This window comes from Sinohyriopsis cumingii, chromosome 1 (assembly GCF_028554795.1).
Source record: "Sinohyriopsis cumingii isolate HCF-2022 chromosome 1, ASM2855479v2, whole genome shotgun sequence".
Taxonomy (NCBI): Eukaryota; Metazoa; Mollusca; class Bivalvia; order Unionida; family Unionidae; genus Sinohyriopsis; species Sinohyriopsis cumingii.
In genome coordinates, this window is record NC_142961.1 from 169,445,794 (window position 1) to 169,464,199 (window position 18,406).

At 35.5% G+C, this 18,406-nt stretch overlaps 1 protein-coding gene across 1 annotated transcript in view; it reads left to right on the plus strand.

Moving 5' to 3' along the window:
• The window catches only part of LOC149808360 (uncharacterized), a 181,087-nt gene that overhangs the window by 24,626 nt on the left and 138,055 nt on the right, over positions 1–18,406 (plus strand). The window contains exons 7-8 of the mRNA XM_089976137.1: positions 5,276–5,457; positions 14,488–15,801. Of these exons, the coding sequence (XP_089832263.1) occupies positions 5,276–5,457; positions 14,488–15,801 (1,496 nt within the window). The remainder of the gene's footprint in view (positions 1–5,275; positions 5,458–14,487; positions 15,802–18,406) is intronic.

Consider the following 18,406-nt stretch of genomic DNA (forward strand, 5'->3'; position numbering starts at 1 on the left):
TTGTTAGCTTTATTTGATGGCTATTATCTTGCAGTTTAGTAAAATCATACCTCTGAAGTTTCAAATAAATTTCAACTCCTTTTGAAACTATTATTTACTTACAACAGTCCTGGGGTTCATTTGTCCATAAAAAGATCAATGCCAACATGTCATGTTATGCCAGAAGTGCAGAAAGTAGTTTGTGTAATCTTTTAATTAACTGTTGATAAATTTGCAGTCTGGAATGTTATCAAATTTTGCAAGGGAAAACCCCATGCAGTGATGTTATGAGAAATATTAATATATTGAGCACCTGCAGTAACAGCTGGCCTGTAGATAAACAATGTCTAAAATTGTTTTCCTCTGCATTAATTTATGCACTGAGATTTTCTAAGTATAAATTTATGATTTTATTCAAATTGTATTGATGTTAATAATGACATACCACAATGAGGAAGATATAGCCCTGTGTGATAGTCACAATTATGATCTCCTAATACAACATTGACTGGTTAACTGTGTCATTGGATTACCATCATTATTTGCATGGCTCCTAATACAACATTGACTGGTTAACTGTGTCATTGGATTATCATCATTATTTACCTGTCTCCAAATACAACAGTGACTGGTTGACTGTCACTGGATTACCATCATTACTTGCATGTTTCTTAATACAACATTGACTATTTGACTGTCATTGGATTACCATCATTATTTGCATGTCTCCTAATACAACATTGACTTGTTGACCACGTCATTGAATGTGTGTGATTATTTTTAACGTAGCTCTAACAATTTTTCAGTCATATCGATACGATGTCTGCAATGTGGCAGTTTATAGTGATGTCTAGCACCTGGGCATCATGCCACAAACATGTAGCATGATGTCCCACCCAGTCACATTATCCTGACACCAGGTCTACCAGTGCTAACACTAACCTCTTAATGCTGAGTGCCTAGCAAGGCAGCTGTTAGTACCATTTTTGTAAGTCTTTGGTATGACTCAGCTGGCCCTGTCATTGAATTACCATCATTATTTGCATGTCGCTTAATACAACATTGACTTGTTGACCGTTATCATTGAATTACCATCATTATTTGCATGTCTATTAATATGACATTGACTTGTTGACTGTGTTATTGAATTGCCATCATTATTTGCATGTCTCTTAATACAACATTGACTTGTTGACTGTGTCATTGAATTGCCATCATTATTTGCATGTCTCATAATACAACATTGACTTGTTGACTGTGTCATTGAATTACCTTCATTATTTGCATGTCTACCAATAAAACATTGACAAGTTGAATCTTGTCATTAGACTACTCCATTGTGGATTGATAAGTTAGTTTTGGTATAGAATTCACATTTAAACACCATTTGAAATTGTTCACAGCTCTGATGGAATCAGATATTGACTTTAGTCTGGTAGACCATTGCAGACACAAACAAACTCTAGTTTTTTGTTTTTAAGTTTGAATGTATATAATTAGATAATCAATTTAAAGAGTAAAAACAAGTATTAGATAATTTCTAATACATGTATCAGAAAATCAGCTTCTTATACCATGAAATGAGCTGATGACATTACTACAGAAACTATATAAAGTGATTTCCTTGTATGGCATGTCATATTCTGTATAAAAGGAATACAGTCTTGGTGCCCTCAGACAGTAAGAGTAATTTTAAGCTTTTACTGATGTCTGCCATATTTGAGGACCAGACCTACTTTCCTTTAGAATTCTAGCAAAAAAATCTATTTATTTCTCCATCATATGGAATTCACCAATAAAATGTTTGCATTTTTTCTTCTAGGAATTGTCTGCTAATTTTGTATTCCATCAGTTTTGCACATTTTGCTGGTTGTTCAAAAAATCTATTGCTAATAGCACTTACACAACTAAGTAAAATAATTAAACTTGAAAAGAAGGAAAAGAAACAGATAAAGGTAAATATATAGATAGATAAACCTTGTTTGCTTGGTATTTTAGGGCACAGCAATACATGAAAGTTATATCATACCAAGGCAAGTATAGTGCCTTGCCTACAGACACACCATCTAAGCTATCCCAGACTAATATGAGATGGTATCTGATACCATGATATGATACTATTCCCCCCAAAAAAACAATGGTCCATTGCTAGATGGATATATAATGTGTGAAAATGAGAAGATGAGTTGAAAATTTCATAAGCATACATGTAATAACAGTGATGGATAAATACCACCCAACCCCACCTGTTGACCTCTGTTGAAATTACACAGAATGTTAATGTAATATGAAAATGTTATTGCAATCATAAAACTAAGAAATATAAAATGAAGTAATTGAGAAAATCTTGGGTAAGATGCTCCTGTACCCACTTGCAGATTTCTGGTGAAGTCAGTTCTCATCAGCTAGAATGTTTGTTACCTATGTCATGTATAGACTTTAGCAAAAGGCTAGAATGTTTGTTAGCTATGCCATGTATAGATTTTAGCAAAAGGCTAGAATGTTTGTTACCTATGCCATGTACAGACTTTAGCAAAAGGCTAGAATGTTTGTTACCTATGCCATGTATAGACTTTAGCAAAAGGCTAGAATAGGGAGATTTAATCTGTTTGTGACATCTGTGATTTGCAGTATTTCTGACACTTTACCAAGTTGGTCAAATAATTCCATTTTATGAAAATTAGTTCTTGACCTTTTTATATTTTTAAGTTCCTCATTATTCATAACATCATCATTTCTGCTGTCACAAAATGAAATATCTGATGCTGTGATGTGTAGATTTCCGAGTAGAATTATAATGACATCAAACCTGGAAACAAGTTAAACCTTCTGAATCTAGGTTATGGTTGAAAAAAAATTATTGCAAAGAATATGTGTATTTGAATTGATATCATACCATTCAACCACTGGAAAACATAATTTCATGGGTTTTCAAAAATTAGTTGTGTATTTCCTCTAATGCTTTCAAGGAAGAACATTTTTTTTTTCCTTTATAGAGGAGAAAAACAGGAACCATGTTAACCAGTGCCAATAATCGTACTGGAGAGAAATAAATCATCATGACTTGCTGTTTTATGTTATGTTTACATTATGATCTTTTTTAACAGAACCTAATCAACAGTGTATTTTCCTTTTATATCTGCATGTAAAATTTGAATGTGCATTTATACACTAATTACAGACTGCGATTTTATTTACTTAGAATATATTCCATTAACTGTGTGATGTTTATCCATGGTCTGTTACATTTTTCTTTCTTTCCTTTTTAATCTCCTTATTCCATCCAAAGTTTTTTGGCATGATTCAGTTGATCAACAGCCATGAACTATCATTCACCATGAAAACCTTAAACTTATAACCCAATCTGTTACATCAATGAGCTATCATTCACCATGAAAACCTTAAACTTATAACCCAGTCTGTTACATCAATGAGCTATCATTCACCATGAAAACCTTAAACTTATAACCCAGTCTGTTACATCACTGAACTATCATTCACCATGAAAACCTTAAACTTATAACCCAGTCTGTTACATCAATGAGCTATCATTCACCATGAAAACCTTAAACTTATAACCCAATCTGTTACATCAATGAGCTATCATTCACCATGAAAACCTTAAACTTATAACCCAGTCTGTTACATCAATGAGCTATCATTCACCATGAAAACCTTAAACTTATAACCCAGTCTGTTACATCAATGAGCTATCATTCACCATGAAAACCTTAAACTTATAACCCAGTCTGTTACATCATTGAACTATCATTCACCATGAAAACCTTAAACTTATAACCCAATCTGTTACATCAATGAGCTATCATTCACCATGAAAACCTTAAACTTATAACCCAGTCTGTTACATCAATAAGCTATCATTCACCATGAAAACCTTAAACTTATAACCCAGTCTGTTACATCAATGAGCTATCATTCACCATGAAAACCTTAAACTTATAACCCAATCTGTTACATCAATGAGGCATTGTTCACCATGAAAACCTTAAACTTATAACCCAATCTGTTACATCAATGAGCTATCATTCACCATGAAAACTTAAACTTATAACCCATTCTGTTACATCAGTGAACTATCATTCACCATGAAAACTTCAAACTCAGTACCCATTCTATTACATCAATGAGCTATCATTCACCATGAAAACTTTGAACTCATTACCAGTACTCGTTCTGTTACCATGGAATATATTAAAACGTCTTTCTCATAGTGTATGTAATTTTTTCAAGTTTTTTAGGGTAATATATTCTAATATGTACTATATTTATCCATTCTATATGCTTGCAACTTAAGATAGGTATTATTCAATTATTGTCATTGAGTTGATTTGGGCATAAAGTGTAACTTTATTAAGAGGGAAGCTGTTAATACAATTTTGCTTACTTAAAAACAAAATTAATGAAAAATGTTGGCTTTTGTCCTCACAGTTACTTTAGTAAAGTTAAACATAATGGGTTTTAAGTTATACTTAAATAATGTGCTGATCATTCCACTTAAAAACCTTAAGTAAATGCACCAATAAAGTCACTAGCCTTTATTCCATAAGAAATAATTCAGACTGACGTAATTTCAAATATGTAGTTTTAAAACTCACATACTGGTTCCTTTGCTGTTTTTGTGCATGACTTAGGATTTTGTACTTGAACTGCTTAGTTAGCTAAAATACTTATTTGCTGCACACACTCTTTTATATTTATTACATACAATGCACTGAATAAATAAATATGTAATAACAGTATGCTGGTCTGGCTGCTTTATAATGAAGAACTAATAGCTTTGAAATTTGGAAATTAGTTGTGACTTAGATAACTCTTTGGTTAGTTTCACTTAACTTATTCTCAGGGAAGCCTTATTTTACAGGGAGGCATATTTTCAAGTGAAAGTATTGGTAGATGTTGCATAAGAAGGTGTAAACTTATTCTGATGTATGTGATAAGAACTTTAAAATAGTAAAACTATTTAATTTAGTATTGATGAATATGTTTTTATCTCAAATGCATTCTTTTACATTAAGATTCACTATTTTTATCAGAATATTTGTATATCTTGTGAAAACAAAATCTGCACATGCATTCAAAGATGACTTATTTTCATGAGTTAAACATTATAGGAATAGAACAGCTTTTCAAGGTAGACTTTTTTTGTGGATAGCTGAAGTTTTTTTAATACCCTTTTGGGTTTTAGAAAAGAGCAAAATTATAATATATGTTGTACTATTTGACTAAACTGTTTTCCTGTAGTTTTGTATTTTAAACTAAATGTATTCATATACAGGCCTGTTGTGTCACCAGGGAGTGAAGGACAGGGTCCCCAACATCAGAGAGCCATGGACCTGTTCCAGAGGCTTGAGAACTATTCTGTGTTATATGTGCTGTACCAGTCTACCCGGCTGGCATCCCTTGACCAACATGAAGTACTGAATCTACTCCATAAAAGACCTCTCCAGTCTGAAGCAGGTTTGTGCTAATATTAAACTGGTCATCATTTGTGTTTTGTGTGCTATAGACAACTGGCTGTAGATAACATAGTCGTGACTGTGATGGAAACATTGCCCTGACCTACTTCTACATGTGATAAAGATGTTAGATTCAAATAATGCGATCTTTACAGATATTTGCTAACTACAAACCTGGTGGTACAATATTTTATTTATTCTATTTCTTCAACAATATGTTACCTGATCATAATATCTTAGGAGAATTACTACTACCTTGCAAGTACACTCCTCCCAGATTAAAACCTTTAGATAAAAAGTTAAAAGCTATCTGCCCATCTAGCTGGAAGTTATTGTGATCTCCCCTTGATACCAGGAATGCCCCCAAATCCTGTGAAATCACAAGTTACTACTTCCACTTATGCCTGGGGCCCCGAGTGGTCTAAAGCGCTATCCGTTACGGATCACAGCCATCTCACCTCTGTCTGTGTGGGTTCAAGTCTCGGATTCAGCCAGTGTGGTTATGTGAGAAAGCTTGCCAGTAGCTTCTCATGGGTCGGTGGTTCTTTCAGGGGGTTTTCCCGGGTTCTTCCTCCACCATTAATACTGGCCGCCATGTATAGCCTATCGTGTGCCAAAAAATGGTGCTAAACCCTACAACAACAACAACAAAAAAATCCACTTATGCCAAGTAGCACACTTTCTACCGACAGAGAGGCATTGTAAAATCCATAAAAGCAGTTTGTAAGTTTCTACCTTACAACAAATTGGAGTAGTTTCATCTTGGAAGGGAAGTATATTCCTTCTATAAATTCCAACTTTTCTGTTCTTTCTATCATCAGGGACAAAGTTTTGACTTTTCAGTGTTATCATTTTGCTGCCTTCAAACACATAATGCCCTTGATACGTACTTTATTAAATGGGTCATGATGATGTCCCGTCACATTGCTGTATCAGTATTAATAAGCATAGGTGTGGTGCATGATCAAGAAAACTCATTTACGTTGCTGCATAATTTCTGGTATGACCAAATAGTTACAGGTCAGTTTTCTATATTATCTTTTCTTAGCATTCACTTCTTAGCTATATACGTGATGTTTTACTGATTTTTGTTGCCTCTACTATAACTGATTATTTAGCATCCACTTTGTAAGTATTAATAGTGATGCTTTAATTCCCTACCTGCACATGTGCCTGTTACAAGTATGTCATAGTGTGCATTGACACTCCGAAGTTCGTGAAGCTAGATATATGCCACACTACAACTGTATATATTTGTCTTACAAATTTAGACTATCAGCAAGACCAGACTGACAACCACTCTGCCTTATTGTCATTCTTTGAATACATGTCAAACTTGCATACATATTATGGCCAAAAGTCAATTGACAGCAATTCTATCGGTACTAAGGGGAAGGTACTGAAGCATTCTTTGAAGGAAAGAGACATCATCAGTTTGGACACAAAGGTTCAAACCATATCATTTACTGGAGATTGAGATAGAGAATAAAAGCAGCCTAAGTTACCATCATGCATATCAGAATTATGGACCGTCAACCTGAATCAATATCCTGTAACCTATACCAACCTCAAGAACTGGACAACATTATGCCATCCAAGATGGCCATGATCTTGCATGACTGCATGCAGCCATGTAAATGATCACACTGGTCTACGACCACAGTCGATCAAACAGTATCAGCCACCATACAAGCAAAGTTGTAGAGTTCCACATCTCGCCTACCGTATTTGCTGTATATGTTGGGACACCATAAATTGATTTTAAAAGTAATTTTTTGTGCACTGTATGTTCTGGAACACATTGTTTTTTGAATCATAAGTTGTGGGACAAGATTTCACTTGCACTCAACTGAATGTGTTTTCAAATAATGATTTTTATTTGCAAGATACTGTCATATAGTTGACCTGGATTTAATTCATTCTTGGTTATTTTGCACCTAACACCGTGTCATGCATGAATGACAGTTGCCTTCAAGATATCGGTTGATTATTTTCCTCTCATTTGCGATTTTGTTGGATCCAATTTTCAGTCAGATAACATATTAAAACCTATCAGCACACCAAACACGATCTTTTTCTCAATGTTCGTGTCAATGAACAACATATAGTGTGTTATCAGACATAAGCGATGCTTGATACAGTGTGGAAACCTACGCTACATATACAGAGTTCATGGATATATTTTATTATTTAACGCTCATGATGAAAAAAAGGAATAAATAATAACAATACAAGGTTATTTTTTTTCTTTTCATTGTCAAATGATCATTTTGTTTGTCTGTTTTATAGCATGTGCAGGGGGTGCACAAATTCAGTACAAATTATTTCATTTCTTTAGTCTTGGGACATATGACCTCGGTGAAAAAATTTCACCATATGTTCTAGGACAGGAAAAAAAAGTATTATTTTATCATGTCCCAATATATACGGTAAATAAGGTAGTGCCATTGGGCACTTTCTGTGTACAATGCCCAGTTTCAATGCCTCAGTACCATAGAATCCAGCAGTCTAACCCTCATAGTGCTGCTGGGTACTTCCTGCAGATGATGTCTAGTTATACTGGCACTCTCATGGATCAATGTAACCCACAAAGTTCTGCTGGGCACTTCTTTTGCATGACACAGTCTTGACAGGCATTTTCATGGATCAGTCCAAGCCACATATTGCTGCATGCACTTCCTGTAAAACAATGTCTGATGGATCAATCTTACCCACTTAATACCTCTAGACACTTCCTGTGTACGATGTCCAACCTGGTGCCTCAATGTCCAAGAGACATCTCTTCACTCATCCTCAAGTCTTTGCTACCAAAAGGGAGCCTCTATTTAGCACCACTGTGGAAGTAACAGGATCTAACTCATTATGTTTTGAAAGTGTAGTCAGTCGCCATCCTTGACATTCTTTCACAACTGCTTTGCATGTAGCACAAGAGACATCAGTTTCCTTGCTTTATCCAAAAATGACGAAACTGGCTTTTAAGTTCCTTTGTCATTATTTGATCTTACTATGATGCGTGAAGACTCATCCCTACAAGCTTAGAATGGAGAAGATTTCCATCAACTCTATCAGAGTTTTGTCCTCATTCCTCCACAGCACCTGCCTGGTCTACAGGTGGTCATTGATTAAGGAAGAATCTACTTCAAGTTGCTTCCACAGTCTGACAAAGTTAATGACATATTGGGCTGCTTACATTGACAATTGCAAGTCCCAAGCATCTATGAATGCTTTTTCCTCACTGATGCCTTCCCTTTAATTGTAGTTGGCAGTTCTATGAGCCCTACACCAGTTTTCCATTTGGATACCCATCAGTTGATTCGTAATGTCATGACCATGACATCCGTGTTAGATCTGGTATCTATGGCAGTCTTTCAACATGCAAAACATAGCTTACATTGTCCCATCCAGAATCTCACCAGACATGCATGGAAGCCTGTTTATTGAATGGCCCAGTTAAACATATGGGCCCAATATACTATGGCCATGGCAGATAAAAAGGTACACTGGTAGAAAGAGATGCAGTGCTCTCTACCTCCACCTTTTGTAAAGACCATCATAGACCAAGCTATGATTGCAACCTTCATCATAATCTCTGTTGTAATGATTTCATGCAAAAAAGACACCAAAGATACCTTCTTTCCATCCCTCACAGCGTCAGGTTTATTGGAGGGATTTGCTTGGCAATCAGCAAAAGATTGCAGGGATATCCCTTAAACACAGGGAGCACAGGGCACTTGGAAGCAGTCCTACTGAATTTTCAAGCATTGAAAACCATAGTTTTCCATAACTAAAGCGCAAAAGAGGTGTTTTTCTATAAGAGACCCTCCCTATCTCAAATGATATCACTTTTACAAACACTCCCCCGTTATCACATATCCTTGTAGGGAAAATATCCATTATTTCCCTACCAAAATAGAGAAGATTTGCTGTGATGACATATGGATGCAACAAGTGGTTTCCAGAAAGCTTATTATCATGTTCTGCACACTTCCTCCTTTTTCCTGAATTCCTTCTGTTAAAAAGCAGCACTCTGAAAAAAATTGGGTTGTCATTCAGTCAACTCTTTTATGCTCTTGGGTTTATGGTGGAGAGCAACCATTACAATGATTCTGTGATCCAAATGGAGATTGTTCCTTTCACCAAGCTTCACTATGTGCACAATATGAGGTTCTATCTTGAAGGTTGGGAAATGTCACTAAGTAATGTCAGGGATACCTCAATAAGTACAACCTCCAGCATCATAATCTGTATGGATGTGAACACAGAGGACTTGGTGATGGGGGGGGGGCGCAAATCTTGTATCATCTTGGGATGCCAGTGGTGTGTGACCCCTTCAGGACCTTTATTTACATATCAACATTCTTGAGATGAAAACCATTCCAAAAGAATTTCATTGGTGCTGGAGAACATACATGAGAATGGAGTTCTCATACTGTCTGACAGCTCCACAATGGTGACTTATCTCAAACAGTAAGGCAGGACCAAGTCTCCAGACCTATGCATTTTTGTTTGGGATTTTCAAAAGTTGTGTCCTAAATGACAGATCCACATTCAAGTTTGACATATTCTAGGCCAGCCAATGAATTGGCAGACTTGACCCACAAGAACCAAATAATACAAACAGAATGGTCGTTTCATCCCTCATTTTTCACTCAGTAGGTTGATGAGGGGATTGCCTTATGATGGGCCTATTGGTGACCAGGCGGAATGGCAAAATCCCAACCTTTGTATCACCAGTTCTGGAGGTAAAGGTCTGGATAATCGATGCTCTTTCTATACATTGGAATGGCCAAATGTGTATGCTTCTCCTTCAGTACCTCAGGTTTCATAGGAAATACAGAAATCAAAAGACATGGAGTGTCTCCTCATCCTGATTATTCCATACAAATGGGAAATCTTGGATCAACCTCATCAAGCTTACTCTAGAATTGCCAGGAAATAATGATATTCCCTAATCATCTTTAACATCATTCATCTCAGCCCAGAGTTTTTGAATCTGCACGTCTGGATTTTATTAAATACACCATTAGAAACCAACAGTTCTCATAACAAGTGGTGGAGAAATCCCTCAGGTGAGATGGCCTCTGAACCTTAAAGGCACATGAAAGCAATAGAATATATTCTTGTATGCACAAAAGAACACTTTATATCACTGCAGGCATCTATATCTCAATAGCTATCTTCCTATAGCTCATTGACAAGGAACTTTTAGCAACAGTCACAATTAAAACCTACCATTCCATGATCACTGACACACGTGTTAACATAGAAGAGAGGATATTGGACAAACCAAAGTCCTATCTGATCTTCTGTCCATTTTGGATTACACATGTACAATGACATTGGATCCTTGCCCAAGTGGAGTTTATTGCCAATATTAACTAGTCTGAACAAGATGCCATTTGAACCGCTCTCAAGAGCAGGCGGAATCATTGAATATATGTCCTATTGGTGGATCCATGTACATGCAGTTTTGACAAGATGGATCAGTATCACCCCTTGCTATAATTTTCAAAAACATGTTATCATTCATGAGTAATCAAGACTTTAGTGATAAATTCCTGTCTACTATGGAGACTTTATCTCAGGGTCATCTACAGGACCCAGTGTGAGTTCTGAAGTGGTACTTAAGGAAGACAGTGCCATTGTATCAAGGGGAGGTAATGCCTCTTCCTTCACTTACAAAGGGAAAGGACAATATATCAGCAGACACGTTTGTCTTGGGTAAAGCAGGTTATTCATTCCACATATTGGAAATAACCCCAAAACCAATGAATTTGTTTTGCATCTTGGCTCACAAAATAATGACAGTTGCCACAGACATTGTATATGAGTGAAACTGTTCTCTGTTATTATTTGTGCTGTGAGATCATAGTACTTTTTTCCGGTTGTTATCTCAGAGAGCTTTCATTCTAATAGGCTTAACTCAGTCTGGTGTTACCTATAGCTTTGGTGCAAAAGGTTACTCTCCCAGGTGATTTGGCAGTTTCATAGGGACATGGTTTCATGATGTCTGCTGGATTTGCTGGAGGAAAATATTTTCCTTTTTGAAGCCGCTCCCTGACACAAAGTGTCTATTTTCAGTCAGGATCTAAAAGCTGTCTCACATACATTAGGAGACTGGAGATGGCCTCTCCAGGGTAAGGAGATGTACCTCCCTCCACCTCTTTTCTCCTAAGGTATTATGATTGGGTAACATATTTTAGAAGAAACCAATTTTTTCTAGTAAAATGTGTTTTTCTTAATACTTGCCCATTCATAATACACATATACCCTTCTAGCCTCCAAGCAGTTACATCTATATAGAGAACATCCTTCTGCTCAGATAGTAACTTATGATTTCACATGATTTGGTGCCAATCCTGATATCAAGGGGAAATCACTCTATCTGTCTCTCAGATGGGCAGGTGACTTAGCATTTTGTCTAAAAAGTTTTAATCTGGGAGATGTGGATTTGCAAAGGTAGTAGTTCTCCTTAGGTTTTATGATCCTGTTATTATTATTGAAGAAGCAGATTCTAAAATAACTTAGTTTCTCTTTTAAGTTGCTGCATCATCATCAGTTTTTGTCTTGTTTACTGTAGAAGCAAAAATCTTTTGCTATTAATGGACCTAGGTATGTATTGCTCAAGGGAGATAACCACACTGTATTTATTGCAAATCCCCGATGTTTAATAAACAACTAATGGTTGTTCCATTTAAACATACATGGTAGCTAGGGCTGTTCCATTTAAACATACATGGTACCTATGGAAGGCATCTTTTGTTAAAGATATCTGCTAGAGTTCTCAGATTACTCAAAGTTCATTTGAAAATGACACCAAATTCTAAATTTCATCCATAGGTGAAATTGTCTTTCCTGGGTCCCAAGTATATTTTACATGAACAGCTCAAACAACATTCATTGAAACTGAGTACTGTTATATCTTATCTCAGTCGTACTGTTTGAAAATGGCCCTGTATTCCCCCAAAAGCTCTCACCCAGTTGCTAAAATTGTTGGCCCAAGGATGCAAATCAAAGAATACATGAAAATTAAAAGGTAGATTGTGTGAATATGTGAAAAGGTAAATGAGATTCAACAACAAGATAAAAAATTGTATTAGTTTTACTTAGATCATCTGTAATAGGTCTTACCATGTGTTGTCATAGATACTTCAGTCCAAGTGATATACTGTATATAGTTACATATAGGTAAAGTCCAAGTGCAAAAACAACATAGACCCAGATCTGCCATCACGCAATGTGCCAGCAGGTCAGGGTCTGTGCTGTTTGTTATACTGAATACCCATAACAAACTACACAGACCTATATCTGCTAGCACATTATGTGATGGCAGATCTGGTTCTGTGTGTTTTGCAATTGGAATTAGGGATCATGGCCAGTTATCTTCCCTTTAAACCAATAGATTGATTCTGGTATATATTTCCTGCTCAACAAGCAGGCAATAAAATGATAGTATCTTCATCTTGCTTTACAAAATGTCTCAATCAGGTGGATTATGGACGTTATTGTCAGTGAGAGAGAATTTAACAAAGACGAGAAGCTTAGTTTTCTGGGAGAGAAAAGGAGTTAATTGATTGATCAATAAATATTGGGCATATTCGGTGATATTGTAGTTGCAAATGGAAAATCAAATTTTCTCCTATCTGTATAAAAATAAAATCCTCACTTTCACATGATTAACTCTGTTATTTTTTTTTAAAATTACTTTTAAATATATTCATATTCCTAAAATCGTATAAATCATGGATTCAGCAATTTATTCTGAATAATTCTTTAGACAGTTACTTGGTGGATTAATTTAGTAGAAATTGTTCGACTTACTTAAAAACTATTTAAATGTTTACTTTGGGAATATACAAGATTCTCGTTGAATATTCTTTTACATTAAACATATATCTGATATATTATTAAGGTAATATCATATCTGCATTATATCCAACTGTAAATGCTCTTTTTCTTCCCAGGTTGGAGGTCTACAACAATAAGTTTTTTGAAAGATGTTGTCCTAGACCAGTATTGTTTATAAGTCATGTATGTGAAAAAAGTTTGCTATGTTACTGCTGCTCTCTAGATATTAATTTCTGGTTAAAACAGACAGTAATATTATCTTTATTATGACGGCTATACTTATTTAAATTGGGTTTAATTTGATATTAAGTCATAGATTGGTGTGTGTGTTAGAGAGAGAGAGAGGAGAGAGAGAGAGAGAGAGAGTATATCTACCTCTTTGTGACCATATATTTTACTTTTTTACTTTTGTACACCAAAAAAGGCAATTATTTCATTTAAAGTTTACATACAAAATGGCTCTTTCAGTTGTTTTGCATAAATTGTCTTATAATGAGTGAATAAAAATAATAAGACAGTAAGTTGTACATTTTGTATTTATTTATTAAGTTCTTTCTTCCATGTACTTAACTATAAAATGCAGCATTCCATTTCTAACAATTGTTTAAGAGATTTTCATTAGGTCACACTTATTTGAAGGTTTAATTAAAGCCACACTAAACAGAGGATAAGAAAATGATGTTAATAGCATTAAGATTTTATATATAATAGGTTGGCATTAAAGGTTTTAACATAAGGAGACCAAAAGTGGTAAGATTCATTATTTTGATTCAACAGAAAAGAAGGCAACATTGATTTTAGTGTCTTATACTGCTAATATAGTATATATTTTATACAGCACAAAATGAAATAAGACAATATTAGTTTTCATTGATACGAGTATTATTGTAGTTTTGACGATTATTTATCGCTCGATTGATCAACAGTAGATTGTTCTGGCTAACATTAAACTCTGAGGATAACTTAAAATCAGGACCGGGTTTTTCTGTGGCTCCACCTGTTGGAAAGATAACTGGCTACGATCCCTCATTGACTTATAATTGAGTATAGTTAGTAAAATAAATTACAAATTTCACAGCTATAAAATCTAGATTGTCATGAGAATGCTTTATTATTTGGAGGAAAATGAAACATTACTTTTCCTCCAGAATCAAGTCTGACTGTTATCATTTGCTCATTGTAGACAACAGCACAGCATCCAGGCCCAAAAAAATCAAATCTGTTCGCTTTCAACTGGATAATGATACTTTGATTGATGCTGATGCAGATGAAGACATCAGCTTGGATCAGAGAAAAGACGTCTTCATCTTCATGGGATTTTGTGCCTTGAAAAATGTAATGGATGCCATTTCTTTCTGTGGAGATTATAATGAAAATGCCCTGATGAATCCAGTAAGAAAAATGTGTAGAATGAGGATCACAGAGGGAACAACCTCCAACAGCAGCTCTGAAAGTGAGGAAGTGTTTATAACAAAAAAACATGCTAAGATTCATTGTGATGGAATGGTTACCCATCATGAAAATGATGGTAAAATGAAAAAAAATTTAGAAGGATCATTTCAGAAATTGTACAAAGAGTTTGTAACAGATAGACTCCAGTGTACCAAAGAATTTCTTGCCAAACTGCAGCCACTGCCATTTAGGGTAGAAATTTTAGAAAATATTTTCTCTCTTCTTTTTGTGACACATGAAGACATCCAAGAACTGTCTGTTTTGTCAGAATATAACAGTGGGGAAGAACATGAAACAGAAGACAAGACCCAGCACACAAGTCTTGCATCAGAGACCTCTACTCTTTCTCCAGCTGAAGAGGATGTGATGGTAGATCTGCAGGTTGAATTAACAAATCAGGCCCAAGAACAAAATGTTAGCACTGCATATGATGAACCTTTTGAGAGAAAGGCCTTGAAAATTGAGGAAGCTAATTTAACCAATGTCAGCCATAAACTGGAAAGGATCCAGGACAAGATCCAATCCTTACAGGATGGCAGTGATACAGATCAGAAATTAGTTTCAGATTATCTGAGTTCAGTAAGCACAGGAAGTTCTTCAAGTTGGGCAAAGTTTGGTTTTCTGGTCAATGAGTACTTAGTCAGAGACATTCTGTCAATGTTAAAGGAATGTCTTGTAGATCTCAGTTCTGCTAAGTATCAGCTTTTGGGGAAAAAAGGAGGAGGAGGTCCAGAGAAATTGCAATCATCTCAAGAACTGTCAGAAGCAAAGAAGAGAGTGCAAATAAACAGTTCAATAGAAGAACCACTGACTCGGCTTATAAAGTCTAGTGTGACAAAGGAGGCCTCACAAAAGCGTTTGGCAACATTGACACAGTATATACATGAGGCTCAGTGGCGGTACCAGATGGTGGTCCATGAGGAGATACCAAAGTCGCCAGGAGAGGTCTTGCTTCAGCAAGTTACATCTTCAGGTGATCAGTCAGATGAGGAGGTGGAAATTGCATATCTAGACAAGAGTTCCAGAAGGAGAAGAAAAAGATTTGGTTTGTATTATACCGCTTTATATTTTATGTGTGTGTGTGTGTGGGTGTAATGTTGTCGTCCATGTGTGTTAAATTACATAGTTTCTGTTTCATTGAGCTCATGATTTCCTGGTGTTTTATAAGACCTCAGCATACGTATTTTATTTAATGTTGAGCAACAGGTGTAAATTGCCATACCCAGAAACACACCATGGTAGACAGCCTTGCTGATTTAATGGTAGATTTGAACTCGTGCCCTTTTAGTTGCAAGTCTAGTGTGATCACCATTGAGCCAAAGTGGCTTCCTGAAGACAGAAAGATATGGGGAAATAGCATCATGCATTGGAAATGAGGATAATGGTTTTGTTTGGTTTATGGCACAGCAGCACAATTAGGTTATTTAGAGCAGACGCAATTGGAGTAAATTGCTTTGCCCAAAGATGCACCATGGTAGCTGGTCCAATGTTAGGATTTAAATGTGAACCCAAGTTTATGAGTTATCAATGGGCCCCAAAAATTGTTTAACATAAATATTGTCGACACAAGTCACAGCGGTCACAGTCTTCCATTATTCACTTGTCCATTTTCCATTATAAATTTCTAGTTTAGATGTTGTTGTTTTGGGGTTAACATCATTTTTCAGCACATGATGATTCTTAGTAAGAAAGCTACATATAACTTCAAAGCATTTAATATATTCGTATTAAGTAGCATTAATTATCCTTTTGTCTTAAGAAAAGACTTATTTCAAGTTAACATAAATTAATAGTTCTTATTCTTAAACGTTCAGTGAGAATGAAGTATTATTAACATGTGCATTGCAAAATCATTCAAAAACATTTAAATCATGATGCATACATTGCGGCATTTAAAATAATTCTCTTTCCATTTACTCCATTTTCTCACTGCTGCAGAATATTCTGCTTATCAGTTATGATGTTATTTAGACAGCATGCAATTTTTCAAAAAGAACTCTTAAACTTTCTCCCATTGTTGTAAAGTCAAATAACTTGTAATTTTCCTTCGAAAGTATTAATTCTTGATGTAGGTGATGACATGTTAAAGTTTTATAATGGTTTATTCCTATGTTGCTAATTGTACAGTACTACAGTTTAATTATGCAGACAAAGCATTTGTAGAGTAGATGAAATACCTTGTTGATCAAGGAAACAATACATGCACTATCGCATGATTTTTGGGTCTTTGTCTGGTACCTTGTTTCATTCAAGTTTAATTTCTTTCTATGTGTTAATCAGGGAGATCTATATTTAGCCTATGCTGACCATGTTATGATCTTGATTATTATGTCTGGTCATAATCATCAAACAAAAATACTCAGCTGTTGTCTGAAGCTCCAAACTCTATCACAACATTGTACATGTACTTTAGCCAACAATTTTTTCAGTAACAAAAACCTAACATCAGGAAACAGACACCGGTAAAGATAATCAGATTACTTACCTTATTGTATGAATTAAATATTGGTTCTGGACAGGTATTAAAATAAAATGTGGTTACTTGTGAGGGGTAATTTTTACATTTTGTACTAAAATGCTGGCTGCTGGTCACGTTAATGCGTGTCCCTTCTTGAGGGGTACTTTTGAACTCAAACTCATTGGTGCGAAGGGATTTTGGACATAATACGTGGGTGACCGCTGGTCTGGGAGGCCATTCATGAGAGGGACCACTGTATTATAATGGGGTTTCACTAAAAGATTTTGTATGATATCCAGTTGGTCCTATATGAAAATTGTGCCGATCTGATCTTCAGTATGGCTGCCACATTAGCCATCTTGAAAATCGTATTCTTCTCCTAGATGGTAAGTCATATCAGTGTTGTTTTTCCACAGAAAACTTTTTATGTGACTAGTTGTTACTTAATGACAATGCAGCCAATATGACATTTAGTATGGCCACCGTGGCAACTGTCTTTAAAATCTAGTTATTGCTTCTCCTCCTAAATGGAAAATCATGTCAATATGGGGTTTTCACCAGAAAACTGATTATGATGACCAGTTGGTTCTTAATGAAAATAGTGCCAATCTGACCTCAAATATGGCTGCCACAATGAACGTATTGAAAATCTGGTCCCCAATTCCCCTAAATAGTAGGAAATATCAACATAGGGTTTTCAACAAAAGTCTTCTGATGTCTCTAGTTTGACCAGTAAATCAGTATTTCCCAACCTTTTTTTGGCAGTGACCCTAAAAAATAGTTTTTTTTTCTATGCCTCATGACCATGTTTCCACATTTTGTTAAATTTTGCCAACCTCAAACAGAAAATGCTGGCAACCATCCACAACCCTCTAGAATATCCTCGTGATCCTGATTTGGGTTGCAACCTGGGGATTGAGAACCAGTGACCTAATTGACCTGTTGCTGAAAAGGGTACCAATCATAATCCAATGTGGCTGCAACAGTGGCTAACTTAAAAATCTTATCATTCAAGAATATCAGAGATGGTTTCAGCACTCAGGAGTTAAAAAGAAATTTGTTTATTATCTTCAATTCTTGGAAATTCTTTTCAAACACAAGAGCTTCAGTTTCTTTGAAGGACTCTTGGACTATAATTTTAGTTCCCATTATGTTATCACTTTTCATGATAACATGGAAAGAGAAGGTAGAC